At 44.7% G+C, this 20466-nt stretch overlaps 1 protein-coding gene across 3 annotated transcripts in view; it reads left to right on the forward strand.

Moving 5' to 3' along the window:
• Positions 1 to 20466, forward strand: part of LOC130208085 (cadherin-4-like) — a 209408-nt gene that overhangs the window by 126621 nt on the left and 62321 nt on the right. For all 3 annotated transcript variants that reach the window (XM_056437005.1, XM_056437002.1, XM_056437003.1), the window contains 2 exons: positions 2835 to 3064; positions 8010 to 8192. In XM_056437005.1, coding sequence (XP_056292980.1) covers positions 2835 to 3064; positions 8010 to 8192 — 413 coding nt within the window. The remainder of the gene's footprint in view (positions 1 to 2834; positions 3065 to 8009; positions 8193 to 20466) is intronic.

The raw sequence follows: 20466 nt of genomic DNA on the forward strand, positions 1-20466 counted from the left end.
CCTCCACCGGTCCAGATGAGCTGACCGGTGGCCGTATTGATTGAACCTGCAGTGAAATATGGATGTGATTATTAATTGATGAAGGTCTGCTCGCCTTCATTTATTCATTTAATGTTTAATTTCCCGCACACGGGCGTCTGCAGGCGGCTAAGTGCCACAAGACACGCACCGGAGGATATTAGTTATGGGTATCTTTATCGTTACGGACGGTCTTCGTCTTCATCGGCCGCCGCCGGTTCCATAACGATGAATAATCTGCACGTCTACATTTGCACATTAGCTCCTCTTGTCTTAAAACAAAAGATGTTTTGTAATTTTTTGGGTGGTTGGCAGAGAAAATTGTTCCAATTACTTTTTTATTCTCATTTTTTTTCTGTTTAGCCTCCATCTCTTTTTTATGCGTGTGCTACAGAGTAGCGCATCGGCCGCCTTCTCCTTTTATCCTGACATCTCGCTCACACACACACGCATGCACACACACACACACACGCGCCACGGTTCCTCGATCAGTATCTGCATCTCCCGCCTTCTCCTTTTATCCTGACATCTCGCTCTCCCTTACACACACACACACACACACACACACATACACACACACATGCTCACACACACACGCGCGTGCACAGTTCCTCGATTCGTATCTGCATCTCCCGCCTTCTCCTTTTATCCTGACATCTCACACACACACACACATGCATGCACACAAGCACACACACACACACACACATACACACACACACAAGCACACAGACACACAGACACACGCACATACACACACATGCATGCACACAAGCACACACACACACATACACACACACACACATACACACACACACAAGCACACAGACACACAGACACACGCACATACACACGCATGCATGCACACAAGCACACACACACACATACACACACACACAAGCACACAGACACACAGACACACGCACATACACACACATGCATGCACACGCACACACACAGACACACGCACACACACAACCACATGTACACATACACGCATGCATGCACACAAGCACACACACACACACACATACTCACATACACGCACACTCACACACACACATACTCACATACACAGATCAGATCCCACCAGCCGGATTTGAATGCGCTTCGTGAACCGGATTATTTAAATGAACGCCGACGGAATTCATGAATATTTTCCACGCCGTAAGTAAAACGTGTCGGGAATCAGGGGGGCGCCCCCCCCCCCCCCTTCAAGGGCTACAACCCGGTGGGCGGTGAATGGTAAGCGGCGAGGTGGCCCGTGGGCCCGGTGCCCGAGCGGGGAAAGAATCAAAGTCAACGCCGCACTCTGGCCGTCCCTCACGGAACACGCGTGTGTTCCCATGCCAACTGGCGCCGGGCGCCGAGCGCGGGGCAACGGGCAACGGGCAACGGGCAACGGGCAACGGGCAACGGTCAGACCCACGGAGACCGCCGGCTTTCTTAATGTCGCATTAACATCCACATTGCAGCTTGGGACAGACATCCCGCAACTAGAGCTGTGGTTTGAATTCACTCCCCACACACACACACACACACCAGGCTTGATAAATGATCCCCAAACTAACTCAATGCGCAGCACATCGCTCACATGAGGATTGTTATCCGCGATGTTATTCTTCGAATAAAAATAAAGGATTGCATTTTTTTTTTTTGCCAACGCCGACAGACGCGCACGATGTCGTCGGCGTGTTTACCGTCCGCCGCAATTACCCCAAAAAACAGGCGAGCAGACCTCGCGCTACGTTAGCCTGATGTTTTGGGGAGCTGTTTTTTATAGGACAGGAAGCTGGGCGATAAATTTAATAGATGGCTTGATAACAAACAAATTTTAAAAAGCTTGCTGTGCAGAATTCTTCACGCTGGATTTTTTCTTTTTGTGGGGGGGGAGGGGGAGGATCACACCGCAGACTCACAGCAGACGATCTGTTTCCCCCCTCGGGGTGTTTTATGAAATCAATTTGTCTCGTTATCAGCAGCTAGCGTTTGCGTAGATAGCGTCACTCAGAGCACATGCCCGTCAACACACACACACACACACACACACAACAGACACGTCGGAAAACAACAAATCAGTCATTCACGCCGTTGCGTCGCGCGATGATGATGCATTCGGTGTTGATTCAATTTGACGATGAAATGAAAAGGATTTAAAAACATGGCCCCCCCCCCCCCCCCCCACCCACGCGGCTCCTTCTCTTTTGTCTCGGTCGAGCCGAACACCTCCGGGTGTCGTTGGAGACATCCTGATCCTCTTCACACCCCTTGGAGAAGCTCACAGGAATATATGTGTTTTTTTTTTTTTTTTACTCACTTTTTTAAATTTAGTTTTTTCAACAACATAACAACATGTATTTTTATCAAAAAGTCATTTTTCCGTTGTACGTCTTGAGATGATGATATTCAGGAAAAGGCTAGTTCAACATCGCTATCCGTCTGCTTGGGGGAAAACACCGCCATGTGCTTCAGTTTGGGACGTCAAAGTCGGGAGTCAAAGGTCAAAGGTCACGGCGGGGAATTTACATTCCGTTCCATTTAGCTCACGCTTTTATCGAAAGCGACTTGCAATCACGTTACATTCACACACCGTAGACACAGCTACGGGGAGCAACTCAGGGTTAAGTGTCTTGCTCAAGGACACCAAGAACCACTGACCCCCCCTGATTGAAAGACGGACCTGCTGACCTCTGACCCCACAGTACAAGAAACGTCTCGATGGAGTCATCTTAAAAAACGTACCGAGGCTTTCTAAAAAAGTAACTCTCGCTCTGCTTCTTCTCTAATTCCGTTCCCCCCTCCCCGTTTCTCTGCAGTGAAGTTCGAGGACTGCCAACCGCGCAGCCGAGATCTGGGCTTCGTCAGCAGCGACCCAAACTACAGCGTGAGGCCCGACGGCTCGGTGTACGCCGAGCAGGAGCTGTCCGACCTGTCGGAGCCCGTCCAGTTCATGGTGACGGCCCGGGGGCTCCACGACGCCCACATCTGGGAGACCACCGTCAAGCTGGCGCTGGCCGGACACCCTCACCCCGCGGCGCTGACGAAGGTAACGAGGTCGGAACGGCACCGGGCCACGCCCCCATCGCCCAAAGGCACTTTAACGTGTAGACCGCCCGGGTATCGAACCACCGGCCGCCTGATTAGCCATCGGAAACCCAATAGTTTTGGGAACTGGAGTGTTCGGGTATCTCGTGAAATAAGACGGCGTCGAAGTTAGAAGATATCACAACGTGCCAGATGCATTTAATTAGTATTTAATAGAGTATAGAAAGCGGCGTCTGCCTAATCAGTCAACAAATGGCACTTACGGATCTTTCTTATAGACATTTTCAGCTCGAGTTACTTGCGAGTGTTGAACGCTCAACCTCATTATGTTTGATAAAAAAATCAATCTTAAAGGATTTAGATTCGATAAGAGGATTTGAAACTGGATTTAGATGAAATGAAATGCTACTGAAGCCCGACCCCGGGTTTTATCGTCTTAATTACCTGCGCATTGAAAATGCGGAAGGTTATGCTTTGATCGCCGTGTATTTATTTATTTATTTATTTGTATGCGTGTTACTCACATAACACAAAAAGTATTAAACCGAATCGCATGTAATTTGGTGGGATGATTGGTTATTATCTGGGGACCATTTGATTAGATTTTGGGATCGATCGGGTCAAAGGTCAAGGTCATGAAAAGGTCAACATATTCTTGAATCGCATGCCATTTGGTGGGATGATTGGTTATTATCCGGGGACCATTTGATTAGATTTTGGGATCAATTGGGTCAAAGGTCAAGGTCAAGGTCATGAAAAGGTCAAAATCTTCTTTTTACCATAGCACGGTCAATTGTTATCCAATTGGCATGCAAGTAATGCCAACATTTTCATAATTCAATGCCCAATCTTGTGATATGCGAAGGTATGCGCTCTACCGAGTGCCCCTTCTAGTTAGATATGTATGCATCGTTATTTCTAGAGAGAGCGTGAACCAGCTTCCTCGTGAAGGATCTCGTCTCAACCTGTTTAATCACGTCATTCGCTTCATTCGCTCCTGAGAGGGGGCGGGGCTTATCTCTGTGGCTTCACTCTGTGGAAACAGTTATCATTACCGCCATCCAACGTGTTAGAAATAACCACTAGTTCTGCTTTATACTTGTTTGAGGACATCCCACAAACTTGGGAACATCTAACGCCCTCGTCTTTGGGTTCATAACATTTATATAATATATATATATTTATACATAGGCTCATACAGCTCGGTGAATATCACTTACAACTAGCGGCAGCCAATTAGATTCAACAACACGTCTCAACTCTGATTGGCTATCGCAACTCAGTGTCGGGCGAATTTCTCGCCAAAGTTGAAATATTGACTTTTCACATTTCAGATGTTTCAAATTTTTGTCTTTATAAACTTTAAGGTTTGTTTGTTTCGCAAAGCTTTCGGTGTGAACGCAGTATTAGGCGAGACGTTATTACAGATCACGTACACGGCTATATTAACTCTATTAGCTCTATTGGCTATATTAAATATATTAGCTATATTAGCTCTATTGGCTATATTAAATATATTAGCTATATTAGTTCCGGCTGCAGTTACCGCCTTCCACCACCGGCGGCTCCCCGTTCTCACTCTTCCCGCGTTGCCTTCGGGCTCAATGTTCAGTCATGTTTCTAATCATGATTAAAAAAAGCCAGAGACTCGTGTCGCAAAAGCAATCGGCGAGTGGGGATTTAAAGTTGTGCCCAGCGCCGGCGGAGCAATAATGGAGACCGGGAAATAATTGACATTGATTGAGCTCATGTTCCACTGTGGCGTGGTCTAAGAGGACCCGGGTGATGTGGTTTCCAGGGGTGTATAACAATGTTCCCCCACGTCATGCAGCTGGATTCAATAATTGAACAAGAAATAAATGTGTTTAAATTGTGGAAAACCAGCGTTTGTACGTACGCGGTGCGGCTCGCCATCCTTCACGGACGATGTTTACACGCGTCGGCGTCACCTTTTCCTCCTCGTATGCTATAAATGGTGCTTGTGCGACAGCGGAATTGAGTTCCAATCTCCCGGTACGCCCCGAGGAGGAATACAAAAAACTGAACACCTATTTCATTAGGAGCTTAGTCATTAAAAATGTAATTATTAAAATATAGTATGTGCTACAGGATAATGTGAGACAGGAACACGGGTGAAGGAATGCCTATTAAGATACCAGAAATACACTTTGGTTGGTGGTTAATTTCATTTCCCTGCTGCTTGTTACACGCTGGAAAACTTGTCCGATACGATACCGCCGTTGCTCGAGGAGCCGCATTGTTAAAAAACTGCATAAAATTCGAAGTTATTGAGTGAAACATTGAGTGACAACCTCCACCAGGCTGAAACATCTCCCTTTTAAACAGTTTGTCCTCGCTGACATCTATTATTTATGACTTATGAGTAGAAGCAGAAAGTGGAGAGTCTGGTTTCTCACTCCTGAGGTTCCACTGTCGGAAGAAAAAAAAACTCTCGTAGTGAAGACATAAAGACAACATGGTTACGCCAAACCACGATTACAGAACTTATGGCACCTAGAATGTTTGTTATGTTTTGTGTACAGTGACCTGCGACCTCAGCCCCCCCCCCCCCCCTCGCCGCTGTTTCAGTGGTCCGGGCTCATCCACCTCGCCCTGATTTCATGGCACGTTGGTTCGACTCCTCTACCGGCTTATTGCTCATCAGTCACGCACCACTGGATCCGGACTCGAGCGGGTTTTAGTGCTTATTTGATTTGCATTTTTTTTCTTTTTCCCAGGCGGCCTCACCTGTTCGAGGTAGATTACAGAGAGGGCCGGCAGCCGGGGTGCAACGTAGGACCCCGGGGGGGGGGGGGGGGGGTAACTTTGTGATTAGAGCCTGATTGTGTTGACGATCCTCACCAGAAGGCAAATAGCAGCTGTGAGATTTTCACAACTATTTTCACATAAAAGTTATAGGTTTAAATGTTATTTCTCTTCAATTTAGTTTGTGAGAAAAACATGATCTCACGGGAGAACAAGACGAGCTCTGTGATCTCTTCTTCTTCTTCTTCTTCTTTTGTTGTAGCACAGCGAAAACCAGCAAAGGGAATTGCAGCTCTAAAGACGTAAAAAATAATAGTATCTGAAGACCTGAATAACATTTCTTCGGAGCCACGGCGAGCAGAGAACGGCAAACGAGCGCACGCTCTCCGATTGTTTATGTCAGGCTGATGACCTCCAGATGTCGGCTCCGGGGCTCGGGGGGGGGGCTGTCAGGCCTCGAGAATGCCCCGTGCAATGTGCAGCCTTCCTGGGAGCAGGTAGCTGCCAGCTGCCCCCCTGGCTGAAAACACGACATATGCACACACACATGCACACACTGCATTCAGACAAAATGAAAATCCCCCAAAATCCCCCAAACCCTCAACAAGCATCGACCGCCCTCGCATTGTGTGCAGAGTTTTATTTATTTTTATATTCCAACCTTTCTTTCTTTCCTTTGTAATCCCGGTCGTGTCACGATACCAGCGGCCTGTCATCGGCCGTGATGTCTTAAAGTGACAGTCACACGCAGCCACCACGCTGATATCATCGTCTCTCTCTCTCTCTCTCTGCCTGACCGTCTGCATATAAAAAGACTCGATCGCGACGGCGGGCGCGCCGACTGAGGACGAGCGGGCCTCAGATGTGTCACAGCTGACCTGGAGACGGTCCTGATGCGACCCACCGGCATCTGACACACAGACATGACCTTTGTTGGTTTCAAATGATCACCTTCATATACACACACACACACACATTCACAGACATAGACTAATTCCATCTGCCGCCCGTGGAGGCCGGGCTGGCAGCATCCTCCCCCCCCCCCCTCCCCCGTGCCAGTTGGTACCTGCGAGTCGAGCCGGATGAGTGGAGCCGGGAACGAGTGTTATCTTATCTGGGAAGCACATCTGGTCCCCCGCCCCCGTTCCTCTCTCTGTCCTCTAACCATCCACTCGGTTACCCCCCCCCCCCCCCATCACCCCCTGCCAAAAAAAACGTGTAGAAGAGCTCAAACAACGCCGTTTGCTCAGGTGCGGCTCACAGTCACCGGCGTGAAGCAGGTGCGTGTCGATATGATGAACTGGCGCCCGGTGACTGGCGTGCGGGGGGGAAAAAATAAAACGCGTGCACGGTGTCGCGTGTGCGGCGTGGCCGGCGTGCACGCCGTAGTGTGCACTCCAGGTGTGGGGAGCAGCGGGAGGATTTCCACTGCGCTTCAGGTGACAGCGACACAATGCCAGTGTGCGTGTGTGTGTGTGTGAGAACGCGCGTGTGCGTGTGTGCGTGTGTGAGAACACGCGTGTGTGTGTGTGTGGCCCAGAGACAACAATAGGATTAGCTGGATTACAGCAAATACAACCATTTTACACAGGAATACACACCATAGAGGATCAGGTGTATATAAAACACACACACACACACACACTCACACACACACACTCCGTCTCTCAGACACCTTCTAACCCTCGTCTCAGCCGGCGAGATGAGCGGCGACACAATCTGCCCTCTGCAGCCGGAGCTGGAGGGAGTCATCTCCCAGGGTTGTGCACACACACACACACACACACACACACATTCCTTCAAAGGAGTTGCCTGTAATACCGTATGCCCCCCCCCCCCTCGTGATTACCCTGTATTTCATCAGCACCTGTTTTATCTGATGACGGGCCGCTGCTGTCAGGGTGTCACATTGTTTTCTGTCTTCGGCGGGAACAATGGCGTCTGCTTTTTAAAGATAAAGAAAGGGGGCCGGGCAGGCGGAGTGTGATGTGATGCAGCAGTAACATATATATATTTTCTTGCGCGTCACTCCTCCGACACGGGTTAATCGTGAGGCGTTTCAGTTTCTCCCTCTTCCACCTCCTCCTCGTCGTTTGGGAGGGGAGCGCTCCTCAAACGTTTCTCCGAGACGCGGCGCAGTGCGATGACGCGGTTGCCTTTCTCTTTTCTTTTTTTCCCAGGGCGCCATCGAGGAAATGCTGTCGCGAGCCCGGGACTCCCAGCCCCGAGTGATCCGGTTCGCTCGGAGGCACCTGAGAGGCTCCGCCTCCAACGGGCTGCGGCGCCAGAAGAGGGACTGGGTGATCCCGCCCATCAACGTGCCCGAGAACTCCAGAGGACCCTTCCCCCACATGCTCGTCAGAGTGAGTCATGCATTCATGTCCTCTTCTTCTTCTTCTTCTTCTTCTTCTGCTTCTTCTTCTTCTTCTGCTTCTTCTTCTGCTTCTTCTTCTTCTTCTTCTTCTTCTTCTTCTTCTTCTTCTTCTACTTCTTCTTCTTTTTCTTCTTCTTCTTGTTCCACTTCTTCTCTTCCCTCCTTCTCCTTCTTCATCTTCTTCTTATTATTCTTTGTCTTCTTCTACTTCTGCTCTTCTTCTTTTCCTTCTTCTCTATTCTTTTCCTTCTTCTTTTTCTTCTTCTTCTTCTTCTTTTTCTTCTTCTTCCTGTTCCACTTCTTCTCTTCCCTCTCCTTCTCCTTCTTCATCTTCTTCTTCTTATTCTTTGTCTCCTTCTACTTCTGCTCTTCTTCTTTTCCTTCTTCTTTTTCTTCTTCTTCTTCTTCTTCTTCTTTTTCTTCTTCTTCTTGTTCCACTTCTTCTCTTCCCTCTCCTTCACCTTCTTCATCTTCTTATTATTATTATTTGTCTTCTTCTACTTCTGCTCTTCTTCTTTTCCTTCTTCTCTATTCTTCTTCTTCTTTTTCTTCTTCTTCTTCCTGTTCCACTTCTTCTCTTCCTTCTCCTTCTTCTGCTCTTCTTCTTTTCCTTCTTCTCTATTCTTCTTCTTCTTTTTCTTCTTCTTCTTCCTGTTCCACTTCTTCTCTTCCTTCTCCTTCTTCTTCTCCTTCTCCTTCTTCTTTTTCTTCTTCTTCTTCTTCTTCTTCTTCTTCTTCTTCCTGTTCCACTTCTTTTCTTTCTCCTCCTCTCGTCAGAGTGAGTGATGGATGTATGTCCTCTTCTTCTTTATCTTCCTCTTCTTCCTCCTCCCTCCTCTTCTTCGAGGAATATGGAGTTAATATCTCACAAATTCTCCGCGAGTCCCCGAGACACACACATCCTGCCGTATTCTCTCCATCCTCTCGCCCAGCGGCTGAGAAGCCGACGCCCTCGTCTCCCGGTTGAAGTCGTGGTGCGGCGGCCTCGTCCGCCGGCCCTCTGGACGCACCGCGGCGAGGGAAACTTAATAACCGCTTGGGGGGGAAAAGCGCACAAGGAATAGATCTGAGGATGACTCGGGAGTTTTCTCCTGCAGCGGTTAATATAGCCGGGGAACAAATATGTCTTTGTCGACTGTGGCACATTTAACCTGTTCACGGCGTGCATATTGTGACAGTTTTGGAGATCAAAGATGCGTTCAAGCATTTATTTGGCAACAATTGAGGCAGCTTTTTTTTTGGTGCGTATGCTTATGATTGTGCATGATTACTTTGTCCCGAATTTTCTCAACATGGCCAAAACTTGAACGACTTCAAATCTTAAATCTACGTTCAAATATATTTTTTAATGGTTCCATTAGTTCTCAGAGATGAGGATATGTGATCTGCGTCTTCACCACTCGACCACCGGGGGCCAGATGCTTATAACCGAGTTATGACGATGAAGAGAAATCTGCATGTTTCTAAAGCACGAGACACGGATCTGTTCAATGGATGTGACTCGTTGGCCTTGTGGAAGGTCGTCAACGGGGATTTAGTTTCTGAAGTTTAAACAGACTTTTCCTTTTGAGTTAATGCGATGAATTATACATCTCTCGGGAAATTATTAAACAAGGGAGAGAGTAGCAAAGCAGAATATCATATCAGAAGAAGAAGAAGAATACAATTGTGCACACAAAAGTCTTTAAGTGGAACATATATAACACACAGAAAAGTTAAGGTGCTATCTGGAACCGAATATGGTTCTTCAGAGTGATGCCATAAAAGAACCATTTCCTTAAATAGTTCTTCAAAGAACCTTAAAAAAATTGTTCTTTAAGGCCACATTTCTGGTTCCATGAAGAACCTTTCAAACCAGGGTTCTTTGAAGAATCATTTCCTTAAATAGTTCTTCAAAGAACATATAAAGGTGCCTCAAATGAAAGAATGGTTCTTCAGTTGGTGATGGTTCTTTGTAGAACCACAAAGGCTTTTTTTAAGAACCATTTCAGAACCATTATTTTTCTGTGTAGGCACTTGACAACGATTATTATATTAGATTATTTTCCATTATTGCACCTTATCACAGTCTGAAGTATGTCTTCTTGAATATATATATATATATATATATATATATATTTGTTATAGAAATATATATATATTTACATATATATAAATATATATCTATATATATATGTGTTATATAAATAAATATATATATATACATGCACATATAAATATATATATATATATAAATATATATATATATATTCATATTCTGGCAACACGCTCTTTTAAATGACTTCCAGTGTGATGGTAACCATGGTTACTGTGCGTACGCGTGTCGCTTGTACATCTGCTTCCAGCACACAGAAGGATTTCGTTCTTCCCTGCAGCTCAGCTCATAAATTCATCGTTCTCTCAAATAAAAAAAAAGCTAAAAGTTGAACAGAGTGTAACACGAGTTCTCCACGACGGCCAGCGGATCACGACCAGCGCGAGAAAAAAGAGGAACGTCTGAAGCGAGTTCCCCCTCGGAGGCTCTGTGCTGCTACTCTAAACTCTCTTATCAGACACCCAGACAGACCGGCAGCTTTCTGCTGGCAGTTCTGACACACACAAACACACACACACACACACACGTATAGACCGTGTATACATACACACACACCGATACACACACAAAGTCCCTTACGGCCATTTGTACAGCGAGGTTTACACTCTCGGATTACGCCAATCGCCTTCCACCAGTGTGTCGGCAAGAGGGCAGATTTTTTATTTTCCCGCCAAAGCACGGAAACACACTAAAACACGCACACACAGCAGTTGTTTTTTTCACAGCTACAGATGAAACCAACATCACGATTTTCGTTTTCAACTCTTCGAAATAAAGAACATGGAAGCAGCCGCCGGTACGAAGGCGGTGAAAACAAACAAGAGGAAACAAGCTGACTCGTCAATCTGTGTGGAAATGGGAATTTACAAACATAAGTTACAGATGCTGTAAATTGTGTATGTCAGATGGTTGGATTAAACCCTCAGGGGGGCTTCCTTTGTGTGTGTGTCTGTGTGTGTTAGTGTGTGTGTGTGTGTGTGTGTGTGTGTCTTCTTTAACTCTGACCTCGCGGTTCGGACAAACAAACAAACAAACAAATCAACAAACGAGAGCTGGAAAATAATTGAGCTCAAGACCAGGCAACAAAAGAAAATGTGCGTTCGCTTTTTTTCTCTCCGTCCTCTCCTCTGGACTCTGCGTCCTCTTCCAAAGCATCCTAAAAGAACCTTTGATGATATCTGTAATAATATCTGTAATGATATCTGTAATGGTATCTGTGATATGCGGCTCCTCATATGATGCATTCACACACAGGTCTTCAGGTCTTCAGGTGAACAGGTGAAGCCGGCCTATTAAAATGCATCTCAGCAGGATTTCGGTCCACCTCGTTATTTTTCTGGGTAATATAATACAGCTAAGTGTCAGAATGACTGTGTGTGTGGGGGGGGGGGGGGTCCTCATTTAGAGGGATTTCATCAAAAAGCGAACACACAAACAAACAAAAACACACACACAAAAAAGTGCACACAACTCGCCACTCGGGTTAACCTCCCCCGCACTTTCGCGGAAGAAAACTTTTAGGCGCAGGAGGAGACGTCTTTCTTTTTGTTATTGTTATGTTATTCGCTTTACTCTGCTAAAATATATGTGATATATACTGTATATATATGTGTGTGTGTGAGCTCAGTGATATTGAAACGCCGGCGCCGCTGTTTGCTCGGTAAACCCAAATGAAAACACGGTGGGTTATTTACAACCTCATATCGCAGAGTGTATTTCATTACAGCGCGTAATGAGCTCGTGATATGCTTTTTGGAGACGCTTGTTGTTTTTTTCGCGGTGCTGTTTTTATTGCATCTCTTGTTGCGCTGACATATTGTTTCATTGCAGTTCTGGTGTGTGTGTGTGTGGGGGGGGGGGGGGGGGCATATAGGTAAATGATGTACGCCGCCGTTATATTACATCACTCGCGAAGCAAATGTATCAAAATGTAACACTTAATAGAGTTCCTCAACCCCGGAGGAAGAAAAAAGGGCGGGAAAAGGTTTTTACATCAATTGCTTCGCTAAATCTTCCCCCAGCGTGTTTTCTTTCAGATAGAAAGTGTATTCCTTCACTTGTAAAAAAAAGAAATAGTGAGGGACAGTGAAGGACACGCAGCAGATGAACACGCCTCGGCTCGCTCGGCATCCCGAGCACGCGCTGCGTCAGCAAAGTGTTGCGTCAGACGGGACTTGTGGATCCTCTGGTGTCTGATTGACAGGGAGGCGGAGCAAAGAGCCGACCCTCTACTTACACTCCAACGTGCCATTAAACAACAGATATAATGATTATTAATAATATGATTACATAATACACAGCTGTCATGCTGTGGTCCATCTCTTTGCCAAACAATGCTACTCGTGGAATGTATTTAGCTCAAGAAGAAGTCTGTGTCCTTCTGAACGGCAGAGCAGTCCTACCCCCCCCCCCCCCCTCCCCTGATAGTGGAACCCATGACAAACATTTTTATTTTATCTACCCTATCTATTAAAACTGCCTTTGGACTGCAGGGTCCCCCGGGATCTTTTCAAAAGCACTAATTAGAGCAGAAGCAAAGAAACAATCATGTAAAGTCCTAAATATGTATATATATATATATACATATATTAATAATATGATAATATATATATAATAATAGCATAATATTATATAATATATACATGCAGCATTCTTATTATAATATATATTATATATATATATATATATCTTTTAATAATATGATAATATTATATATATATATATATATATAATTATAGCATAATATTATATAGTATAATGTATACATGCAGCATTATTATTATGATATATATTATATATATATAATTATAGCATAATATTATATAGTATAATATATACATGCAGCATTATTATTATAATATATATATATTATATTATTTATATATATATATATATATATATATATATATTTAGCCAATATAGATTAATACGAATGGTAATGAAAGAATGAAGCAGCTGTAAGTGAGGCCTCTGCCTGAGGGCCCTGCGGGCATCAAGGGGTTAACGTCATCACTTCCACGACGTCGGCGCTCCTTCTCTCCCGCGTGAACATCTGAAAACATGACGAGTTCGACCGGCCGCCGTTCTGAACTGTGTAATTGGGTTCAAGCAACAGAAAAGATTTGATTTCGTGGAGACTTCACTTCCTACATCCTTCACTGCTTCCTCGGTCACTCGTTTCCGCCCCAAATTGCAGCGCGACCAATCAGCCGGTCCTCCGTTACATCAGTTCGATCTCCTCCACGCTCGGTGGTTGTGTGTGTGTGTGTGTGTGTGTGTGTGCACCGAGGGAGTGCTTTCATAAGAATTCGATGCAATTCAGACACTCGGCACGTTGGATATGAATATAAACTCTAAATAAAACAAGCTCACTCTCCCGGAGAGCCAACTGAAGAGTATTTCACCAGCGTTTCACCACTTCACTGGACGAGCACCGCACTCCACTAACACCTCCGTGACGGCGTCTCCGGGGAACCTTTTTCAGGGGCGGAATTAGCGGTTTCGGGCTTTGCTTTTCACCCGTTTCCTGTAACTGGGCGTGTCCGTGGACCGGAGAGCAAGAGGAGAGGTGTGATGAGCACAATTTAACACGCGGTCGAGGGGGAACTTTTCCATTTCGATTACGTCGCCGAGTTGTTTTCATGAATAAACCAAACAGTTTCTGACGAGCAAGTGGCCGCTACTCGGGGACTCCGAATGGCGGCGTTGGAGTGTGAAATGGTCGATGGATGAGAAAGTTGCCACCGACAACAACAACATCACCGCGGGATGAGTGTCCGGTCCGTTCAGAACGGGCCGGTGGTCAACGTGGGGAACACACTCCAACGACGTCATGCTTCACTTAATGTAATTAATAAGCTATTACAATCCCTCAAAATGAGTCCCATAGTTCAATCTGTAGGTCAGTTCACGCCAATGGCTCCATAGCCTCGGCTCAACCAATCAGCTTCCTGTTCACCCACTCACCGCCGTCCTCTTGCTCGAGTGCTCCGGCTTCCACTTCACATCAAGCTCTTTATCTTTGTGTTTGTTTTGCTCTCTATAGAAGGTCAGCGGGTGAGGAATGTCACTCTGGATGCAAAGTTGAAGCACGAAATGTACGAAATCCTTGTCAGTAAACAGAGAACATCCGTTATATATATATATATATATATATATATATATATGTATATATATATATATCAGTTATTTATTTATTATTTATTTATTTATATATATAGATATAAATAAATAAATATTTATTTATATATATTATTTATTTATTATTTATATTTATATATAAATATACCTATATATATATAAATATACATATATATATATTATATATATATTTATTTATATATAATAAATAAATAAATTATATATATATATATATATTTATATATATATATCAATAAATAAATATTTATTTATTTATTTATTTATTATTTATATTTATATACAGGACTCTCAGAAAATTAGAATATTGTGATGAAGTTCTTTATTTTCTGTAATGCAATTTAAAAAACAAAAATGTCATGCATTCTGGATTCATTACAAATCAACTGAAATATTGCAAGCCTTTTATTCTGATTTATTGCTGATTATGGCTTACAGCTTAAGAAAACTCAAATATCCTATCTCTAAATATTAGAATATCATGAAAAAGTATACTAGTAGGGTATTAAACAAATCACTTGAATTGTCTAATTAACTCTAAACACCTGCAAGGGTTTCCTGAGCCTTGACAAACACTCAGCTGTTATAAATCTTTTTTTTTACTTGGTCTGAGGAAATATTAAAATTTTATGAGATAGGATTTTAGAGTTTTCTTAAGCTGTAAGCCATAATCAGCAATATTAAAAGAATAAAAGGCTTGCAATATTTCAGTTGATTTGTAATGAATCCAGAATGCATGACATTTTTGTTTTTTTAATTGCATTACAGAAAATAAAGAACTTTATCACAATATTCTAATTTTCTGAGACAGTCCTGTATATATATATATATAAATATATATATTTATTTATATATATATGATAAATAAAAAAAGTATATATATATAACGGATGTTCTCCGTCTTTCAGCTCTTTGTTTTGGTGTCTTGGTTCTCTCTCATTAACTTCCTTTCAAGTTGCCTTCAGCGAGAAAAAAAAAGAAAGTAAAGTTAGCAGCCGGTAAAGACATCATTTATAAAGACGTAGTAAAAGTACCACTGGGTGTGTGGTCTCCTCTCGCCCTCTGTTTGCCCGTTTCTCTCTTTCTCCGGCGTCTGATTGCGTTCCTCCCTGTGTTGTCGTTGTGCTCCTCCCCTCGGCGGCAGCGGTGGATTTGAGCGCTCTCGTGTCCGTCGTGTGATTCTTTGCGTTCCCGGTCCGACGGCCGCGAGGTGACAGTCCCATTAGAGCCGGTATCAACAAAGGGAGCGACACGGAGCTCGGCCTCTCGCTAAATAACTGTCAGGACTCTGGACTCCCAATGGCAGCCTTAGCAGCTCCCCGAGCCAAGCGGTGGCCCCTTCCTTTTTCAAAGCCCGGCCCTCTCTCTCTCTCTCTCCGATTGGTCGGACCCCGCTCGCCGTGGGCACGCCAGAAGGACTTTCCACCGGCCTCCGGGCGCTTCTGATTGGCCGGGCTGTCGGGGGCCGCGTTGCCCCCGATGGGGAGCGTCTACGGCAGCAGCAGTATTCGGCTCTTCGGGTTGAAGGATGCAATTTGACAACGGCGCTATAGGTGGAGAGGAAAAAAGTGCAAAGGCAGCGAAAAGCTCCTCCCTCCCTCCATCTATACCTCCATCTATACCTCCATCTATACCTCCATCCACCTCTCCACGCTGCTCCTCCCTTCTGTCAGCCTTCCAGCAGACAAACACGTCTTCACTGTCATTATGTCGTGGGGTATTCTCTGCGAGTGGAGGACCCGCGGTTCACCTATTGTCCTCGCGCCGAGAGGCCCCCGGAGAACGCTGCGATTTAACGAGCGGCAACCTCTCGGGGGGGGGGAAGGACCTTCTTCTATTCCCATCGCGGAATTACAGAACGTGGCTCTCTCTCTCTCTTCATAAAGGAGGCAGAATGGCTGCGTTCGCTCTATTCTTCTCGAATCGGCGCCATCGTTGTCGCCGACGGACCGCCGGTACATCTCCACGCCGTTTCTTCTCGACGCCGTTTCTTCTCCACGCCGTTTCTTTGCCTTCTTTTTTCTACAGAGCTCATCGAAATTGCCCGGACGAACGCCGTAATTGTTTTTTTCTTCCCGTGAGGCACTTCTTAACTTCCGTTAATATTTGTTCTCTTTCTATTTGCCCCTTCTTCTCCCCCGATCCTGCATTTGATTCCCTCCGTCTGGGTTAACGGTCTGAGGTGGAGGCAGCGACTTCAGAAAGCATCTCTTGTTTTTTTTGGAGCAGAGACACAAAAAAATGCGGAAAAGCGGCGGGACTTCTTCCTCGACTTCTTCCTTGACTTCTTTCTTTCTCTCGTCTGGGGTAACGACGGATGACGTAGGGGAGGCGGCGAGAGGGCATTCGAGTTTAAGAGACTCGTATCTGTTTCTTTACTCAAACTCTTTTCATTTGGAGGTTATTTATTTGACGTGCTGCCGGTTTTCAGGACGCTTTCTGCTGTTCATTAAAACATCGTCCTCAGATGTTTGCTTTGCGAAGCGTTCTTTCCCTCTTTTTTTCTTTAACACTCGTATAACTGGGTTGTCTTTTCCTCTCATGCGTCGCATTAGAACTTCCTCCCAAGAACCGTCCTCCCCGAAAAGGTCTCAGCTTTTGTTTCCCCTCTTTAAATTGTCTCCAGAAAGAGAAAGTCTCGCCCTATTATCTTTAAATCCCAAACCTCCGACTCCCTCGCAGACGAAATTGCCTGAAAAACGTAGCGACTCGGAGAGGATTCAATTCTATTGACCGCGTTAGGAAGTGGAGGAAGGAACGGCGGGGAACGGCGGGAAAAGTGTCTGGCACAAAAAAAAGAACAAATTAAAGAATATGAAGTCCCACATTTTGTTTCCATTTTATCAGCCTCTCTCACTCTCTTTTTCTCCCTCCTTCTCTCTCTCTTTCCCTCTCCCTCTCTCTCTCTCCCCTCTCTCTCTGTCCCTCCATCTTCTCCCTCCCTCTTTCTCTCCTCTCTCCCTCCCTCCCTCTATCCCTCTCTCTTCCTTTCTCTCCCTCCCTCTCTCTCTCTCTCCTGCTTCTCTCTCTCACTCCCTTCCCCCTCTCCCTCTCTCCCTTTTTGTCTCTCTGGATCTCTCTCACTCCCTCTCTCTCTCTCCCTCTGTCTCTCTCCCCCTCTCTCTCTTTCTTTCATCTTGCGCTTCATACTTCCTCCTCCTCCTTCTCGCTGGGATGTTTTCGTGTGTGCGGCCTATCAGACGATTTGAATTTCCTGGCCGCCCTATCGGCTTTGAAGAGTGACAGGCGTGCGGCGGGGGGGGGGGATCAAAGCCGTGCAAAAACTAGAAATTTAAGAGGAAGCTTTTCTTCTTCTTCTTTTTTAAAGCATGTCGTTTTGCCGTTTCCCTCATGTTCAACAAAAGAGAAAGACACATGGTGTATAACGGCAGCGGCGGAGAGACGAGACATCATCAAACAGGCACTTTCAAGGACGCCCGTGTGGCGTTCGGATGCTTTTGATGACGGCTCATCCGTCGCAGCGCGGCCCCGAGTTGATTGTCGGCGGTGATTACTCTAAACTCCGGTGGTGACACTGAAGGCAAGATATGAATATCAGTCGTCTCCTCCAGCGCGATTGTGTCATTTATCAACCTTTTGAATCGCTCGGCGAGAAGCCACACCTGCTAAGAATGTTCCTTATTCCATGGAAGAAGATTGTTTCTTCTTCTATGGAAGAAAATGTTTTCTTCTTCTATGGAATCTTCTATGGAAGAAGATTTGTTCTTCGTCAATGGAAGAAGATTTTATCTTCTTCTATGGAACAAGATTTTTTCTTCTTCTATGGAATAAGATTGTTTCTTCTTCTCTGGAAGAAAATTTTTTCTTCTTCTATGGAAGAAGATTGTTTCTTCTTCTATGGAAGAAGATTTTTCCTTCTTCTGTGGAACAAGATTTTTTCTTCTTCTATGGAAGAAGATGTTTCCTTCTTCTATGGAACAAGATTTTTTCTTCTTCTATGGAATAAGATTGTTTCTTCTTCTATGGAACAAGATGTTTTCTTCTTCGATGAAACAAGATTTTTTCTTCTTCTATGGAACAAGATTTTTTCTTCTTCTATGAAACAAGATTTTTTTTCTTCTTCTATGGAAGCATAGAAAACTTTTTTGAAACCGCCAAGGCGACCCCCCAATCAACAGGCAGCGGCGAAGAAAATTGAAATTAGACGTGTGAGAAATTCACACGACTAAAATGTGGATATCTTTAAACGCAGCGTTTAAAAAAATGTCTAAAGTCTTCTGATTGTGGTTTGCGTACACTGGAGTCACATGACGCAGCAACCGTCATACACCTCAAAATAATCCCACATTTATGCCTCATTATTCATATTTTGAACAATATAAATTCAGAACCGTGCGTTCACGCCCATCTCGTCTGCCGTGCTCCTGTAGCGATACGAACCCGGAGGTTCAGAGTGGGAGACGGAGTCCAAAAGCCATTCGGCATCCAGTCAATAAGTCGTCTCCATTGAAGGCATCCAGATATTTTTTGGCAGACGCCGTCTTAATTACTGTTGACAGCTATAACGGCTAAAGCGTGACAGAGAGGCCTCCAGAAGAGGCTCAGTCATAGCCCGTCTGTGCCCTGAGTGTTTGGCATCTCTTCCTCCCACAATGCACCTCAGCATGGAAATGGCATCAATTTCGTCTTTACTGCCTGTTAACCAGCCGACAAACGTACATATCCAACTGAGTAGTGGAGGCGTCTTCCATGTTTCACTATTGGCGCCACCCAGTAGTGTATGTGTATATATATATATATATATGTGTATATATATATATGTATATATAAATATATATATTTATATATCTGTATATATAAGTATATATATATATGTATTTATAAATATATATACATATATATACGTATATATATGTATATACAAATATATATACATATATATACTTATGTGTATATATAAATACATATATATACACATATACTGTACATACATATATATATGTATATATAAATATATATATATACATATATATGTGTATATATAAATATATATACTTATATATATGTATATATAAATATGTTAAATAAATATATAAAAATACATATATATATATATGTATATACATATATATATATGTATTTTTATATATTTAACCTTCAGTGGAGCATCCCCCCCCCCACTCCACACACACACACACACACACACAACCGTCCCCATGAGCATTTGATTAATTGAATTGTGGATTCATACTTTAATGGATACCGTGGATTTCCTCTAGTGAGGCTGTGTAACCTGTGGGGGGCAGAGAGGGGTGGCTGAGCCCATAAAGAGCTCTAAAATAAAGAGAGAGAGAGAGAGAGAGAGTGAGGTGTGTGTATATAGCAAAAAAGGACCAGACCACAGACCTGAACCATGAAGCGCAGACGAGACATAAAAGAGGCCATGGCAGAGCGTAAACTACAGGTTCCCATTATTGTGTGACATCAGCCCATGAGCACACAGTCGCCCGTCATGATCCCACGGGCGCCCGCAGCACACTGTCCTTTAATGACTTCCTGGTTGAATGATCGTTGCTTCCCGGAAGTCAGAACACCGCCGGTGCAACAGAGCGCTCGTCCTCAGAGCAGCAGCAGCTTCGCTTCTCCGTGTGGTTCGTGCGGAATAAGTCCGAAGTGGATTAAAAAGAGGGGGATGAGAGGCGGAGTGGCATCGAATGAAAGGCACATTAGTCCCTGTTCACGTCGGGATCAAACCGGTTATGCAGATCGGCTGATCGTACGGCGTCGGATCAATTAAAGGAGATACGGACAGACTGAAAAGTTCCCGCCGCGCTAATTAGGCAGCTCCACACACGGAGATGTGTTCCTCTGCTTTCCTTCCCCCGCTGTGTGTTTGCGTGCCTCGCATCACCCCGAGGAGTTTAACTGAACACTAATTCGTCATCTAATTTACCCCCAACTCCTCGCTGCTGTGGCTCCCCCTCTCTCTCCCTCTCCCTCTCCCTCTCTCTCTCTCTCTCCCTCTCTCTGCCTCCATCCCTCTCTGACT

Source organism: Pseudoliparis swirei, chromosome 18, assembly GCF_029220125.1.
Source record: "Pseudoliparis swirei isolate HS2019 ecotype Mariana Trench chromosome 18, NWPU_hadal_v1, whole genome shotgun sequence".
NCBI classification, from domain to species: domain Eukaryota; kingdom Metazoa; phylum Chordata; class Actinopteri; order Perciformes; family Liparidae; genus Pseudoliparis; species Pseudoliparis swirei.